The sequence below is a fragment of the Penaeus monodon genome, chromosome 1 (assembly GCF_015228065.2).
Source record: "Penaeus monodon isolate SGIC_2016 chromosome 1, NSTDA_Pmon_1, whole genome shotgun sequence".
Classification (NCBI taxonomy): Eukaryota; Metazoa; Arthropoda; class Malacostraca; order Decapoda; family Penaeidae; genus Penaeus; species Penaeus monodon.
Window position 1 is genome coordinate 45,712,870 of NC_051386.1, and position 5,261 is coordinate 45,718,130.

A 5,261-nucleotide genomic window follows, 5' to 3' on the forward strand; every position below is an offset into this window, starting at 1 on the left:
TATATATATATATTTTAAATAATATTATATTTATATATAATTTTAATATATTATATATATTTAAAATTCTTCAAATTATGTATCTCTTATATATACAATTATATATAATTTTATAAAATTATATAAAATTAATATATATTATATATAATTTTAATATATGTTATTATATATATATATATTATTATTATATATATTATAAATATCTTTAATAAAATTTTTATTATCTATATTATTATTTTATTTATATTCTTTTATTACATATTATATATATCTTATAAAAATTTATAATCTATTTTATAAAATAATATATCTATTATTATATATAGTATTTAATTTTTTTAAATTAATTTTAATATATATTAATATATTATTATTATATTAAACTATATTTAATTTATATATATACATATATATTATAATAAATATATATATATAATATATAATAATATATATATTATTTATAATATATATATATATATATATATTATAATATATATATAATAAATATTAAAATTAATCATAATTATATATATATCTATCATATTAATATCTTTATATATATATATTCATTATATAAAATTATATATATATTATTATTTTTTATATATACTATATATATATATCTATATCTTATAATTATCTATATCTATATTTTTATATTTATCTATATTATTCTTATATTATTTAATCTCTTAATATTCCCTCTAATTATTTAAAATTATTAATATCATTAATTTTATAATAATTTATATTTATATATAATATTATATATATATTCTATATATATTATTATTTTATCTCTATTTATTCTTCCATTATTTTCTGCTATTACTTTCTTTATATCCTTTCCTTATTTATCATCTATTCTCTATTTATTCCCCTATATATTAATCTATATATTCATATCTATATTATATATTCTACTTATATATTATATATCTCTCTCTCTTTTTCTATTTATCTCTATCTATCTCATTATATCTTTTATCTTTTATATTTTCTATATATATATTATATCTATATTATATTTTTCTTAAAATTTATATATATCTTTTATCTATATATTATATCTACTCTATTTATCTTATTATATTTTATTATTATATCTATTTTATAATATTTATATATATATAATATAATATTATACTATTATTATTTATATTTTAAATTATATCTTTTTATTTCTATATCTTTTTATATCTCTTTTTTTTTCTTTATATTTATTTTATATTATATATATTTTATATATTTTTATATATTATATTTATTTTATACTTATTATTTCTATCATTATATTCCTATTCTATTATTCTATCTTATTTAATTTATATTACTTATTTATATTTCCTTTTATTACTAATTTAAAATTTAAATTATATAATATTCTGTATATTATCATATTTTATTTCTCTATTTATTTCTCTTCTAAAATTTTATCTATATTCTTATTATTAATATAAAATCTCTATAATTTATATTTTTATTTATTATATCTTATAATATATCTTATTCTTCTAATTATTATTATTTTATTTTATATTCCTACTCTTTATCTTTTAAAATTTTTCTCTTTTATATTCTATATATATTTTATCTTCTATTTTATTTTTATTATATTCTTTTCTTCTTTTATCCCTTCTCTTTTCTTTATATCTCTATTATTTATTTTTTTTCTTTATTTATCTTATATTTTTCTATTTATTTATCTCTCTTATTCTTTATATCTTTATATTTTATCTTCTATATAATTATATATATTAAATCAAAATTTTTATTTCTTTTATTATTCTATTTTTTCTTTATCTTTTCTTTTATTCTATATTCATCTCTTATCTCTATTTTTTCTTTGATTGTATATATCTCTTATATTTTCTTCTTTTATTTTCTATTTCTCTATATATTTCTTTCTATACTTTTTTTTTCTTTTTTTTTTATTTTTTTTATTTCTTATTTTTTAATTATTTATCTATTATTCTTCTATTAATTTTTCTTTTTTTTATATCTTTTTTATATTTTTTTTTCTCTTTTCTATTTTTATTTTTTTTCTTTTATCTTTTATTATTTTTATCTTTATTATTTCTTCTCTTTCTTTTATATTTATCTTTTCTATTATTTTTATTTTATATATTTTTTTTTCCTTTTTTATCATTTTTTTTTTTCTTTTTTCTTCTTTTCTTTTTTTTTTTTTTTTTTTTTTTTTTTTTTTTTTTTTTTTTTTTTTTTTTTTTTTTTTTTTTTTTTTTTTTTTTCTTTTTTTTTTTTTTTTTTTTTTTCCCCTTTTTTTTTTTTTTTTTTTTTTATTTTTTTTTTTTTATTATCTATTCTTTTTATTCTTATTATTTTTTATTTTATTTTTTTTTTCTTATTCTTTTTTTTTATTCTTCTTTTTTTTTTATTTTATTTTATTTTAATTTTCTTATTTTACTTTTTTTTTTTTTTTTTTTTTTTTTTTTAAAAAATGGGAAACCCATAAAAAACTGATTTTTAAATTTAACCTTTGGGTCCCCTGTTTTTCCATCCCCCCCCCGGGTTTTCTTGGTTGGCACGGAATTTTGCATTAATCTAATTGGGGGCCTTATTTTTTTTTTGGTGCCCCCTGTTTTTTGTACGGCCACTTGGGGTTTTGGGCAGGTTTGCCCTCCCTTAGCCCCCTTCCTTATGTTCCCTTTTCCTTTTCCCGGATTGAGGGAAGATGCCTTCGAGGAAAGTTGGTTTTGGGGTTGGGCATTTTTCAGCAGTCGTGAGCTGCATTTTTCTTTTGCCGTTGGGTTGGTCCTTGAAAAGGGAATTAAATTTCCCGTTTGTTTAATAACTCCCAATATTTTATCATGGGTTTGGAAATATTCTCTTTTGCCCTTTTCTACTTTTTTTTTCCACCCTCCTTTGATAAAAGTTTTCAAGGAGCGTAGGAAGACTGTCACCCCCATTTCCCGGCCCCACACCGGGGACCGGAGTGGCGCGTCCGAGGGGTCCGGTCCCTCAACCCGTCCGCGGGACAGCCCCACAGCGCCCAGGCCCGGGCCTCCGGAGGTGCGGCCTTGCGCCTTTGAGCCCTCATCGGAGCGTGCGTTGGGCCCAGGCGGGTCTTCTGTGCGGGGGGATAGGGGCAGGGTTTGGGGACACTGGGCCAAAGTCGGACGTAAGTCTGTCCTTTTTTTTCAGCCCGGGAACCGGTTTTGGGGGTTGAAAGGTGGTTTTTTTACAGGATGGGAACAGCCCTGACTCACGACCAGTTTAATTTTAAAACAGGGAAGGGGTTCCACGGGTTATTATGGGGACGGAGAAGCACAAGCCCTTCAATAGGGCCCGGGGCTTAAAACAAGTTGAAAGAGGATTCATCTGTCTACGTGGTTAAGAATTCTTGGGATTTCAAATTTCTCTCGTTATTCCCCCAGGCCATATCATGTCATCTGCCTGTTACCTGCTCCGGGTGTTGGTTTTAGTTTTTTCTTACCCAAGTTGTCAAAAGGTAAAATAGTCATCAAACTGTTTTCCTGTTGTCCCTGGGAAGGTTGGGGTTTTTAATAATAGGGGGCAAAAATTTTGTTTTTTTAATACAATGATTTGTAAGGTAAGGTATCATTTTGTACTAACATCCCAGTTCCTCGTCCACCACTAGCCTATTGAAGGATCGACCAGCAGCAGCAGCACCAGTAGCAGTACGAGCACGAGTACAAGCACAAGCACCAGTACCAGCAGTAGCAGCACCAGCAGTAGCAGCAGCAGCAGTAGAAGCAGCTGCAGCAGCCTGGAGGGTGGGCGGAATGTCAACTTAGAGCTGTCCTTTGAGTACCTCATGAGTCGTGAGGACATGCGGTGGGTGACAGTGACAAGCCCCCAGGCTGTCCTCATGTCCATGTGCCTCCAGGGAATGGTGCAAGAGCTCCTTACGCGCAAACGTGGACACAAAGTCCGGACTGTAAGTCTTGTAAACCTTTATTTTTCATGTTCATGTTTACTTTCTTGTGATTTTGTATATGAAGTTGTGATTTTTTTTACAGTTATGTGGAACAGGTAATCTGAAGCTCAGTTCTGATTCCTAAGTTAGTATTTTTCACCCACAGCCGAGCAAGCGGGTTCGCAAAGGTAGTCTTTCATATATGCGAAGAGATGGAAGCAGCACACAAGTGACACTTAACCATACGGGCGAGAACCTGCCAATGGTAAGAACAAGTTTGAAGAAGAAATTATTCATCTTTGTATCTACTTGTCTGACATTAAGAATTCTATGAATTTCTTGCATAATATTTGCTATGGCTTTAAATAATCCAGGGCTGTCAGGGAATGGCATGTACATACATGCTATGCCTGCTGTGAGTTTTAGTTTATTAATTGTATTTACACAGATGTCTCCATAAGTTTAGTCACCAAGGAGTCAATAACTAATCGTACCTATCTTACCTGTTTACTCTTCTCCTTGTTTTTTGTTAATGTTTTATTTTATTATATAATGCAAGTTGTAGTATTATAAACACTAATATTTATAATGTCAATGATGATAAGAACATTGATATTAACAGCATAAGAAAAAGAATCCCAAAAACTCAAGGAAGGGAAAAATCAAGGGAGGTAATGTAGACAACTAATTTACTGCTTTGAGGCTGACCACTTGCACAGCCATCTATATTTTGTGTGTGTGTGTGTGTGTGTGTGTGTGTGTGTGTGTGTGTGTGTGTGTGTGTGTGTGTGTGTGTGTGTGTGTGTGTGTGTGTGTGTGTGTATTTGCATATGTGTATAAATATATATTATATATATAAATATACACATATAACAATAATAATAAAATATATATATAAATATAATATAATGATAAACAGATACTACATACATATATATAAACATGCAATATATAATATATATATATATATATAATATATATTATATATATATATATATATATTATAGATCTATATATTTATATTGTATTTAATATGTATGTATGTATGTATCTGTTATCTATCTATATATATTTTATATATATTTATATATATATTGTTATATGTGTATATATATATTATATATATATATATAATTTGTAAATATATATGATATTTATATATAAATATATACATATATGACCATATATCCAAAGCTTCTGCAATTTTTCATGCAATTTTTAGGATGGAGCCACCCAGTCTCCCATCGGCGAACTGTCCCTCAGTCGGCTGAGCGAACGTCTGAGTGACCTCACTCCTCGACAACCGTCCGCACTCAGCTATGCGCACCAATGGAGAAGCCGAGCCAAGCACAGTGGAAAATGA

General features: G+C 25.9%; 1 protein-coding gene across 1 annotated transcript; it reads left to right on the forward strand.

Moving 5' to 3' along the window:
• The first annotated feature begins 3,559 nt into the window (after positions 1-3,559).
• Positions 3,560-5,261, forward strand: LOC119576849 (probable serine/threonine-protein kinase dyrk2). Its single transcript, XM_037924498.1, has 4 exons — positions 3,560-3,571; positions 3,620-3,919; positions 4,065-4,163; positions 5,121-5,261. Exons 1-4 carry the CDS (start codon positions 3,560-3,562, stop codon positions 5,259-5,261), a joined length of 552 nt encoding a protein of 183 aa, XP_037780426.1.

Bases quoted from the DNA above. Each gene is read 5' to 3' on its own strand.
- LOC119576849 (XM_037924498.1), top strand. The intron at 3,920-4,064 runs GTAAGTCTTGTA...TTTCACCCACAG, and splicing joins GTGGACACAAAGTCCGGACT to CCGAGCAAGCGGGTTCGCAA. The intron at 4,164-5,120 runs GTAAGAACAAGT...TGCAATTTTTAG, and splicing joins CGGGCGAGAACCTGCCAATG to GATGGAGCCACCCAGTCTCC.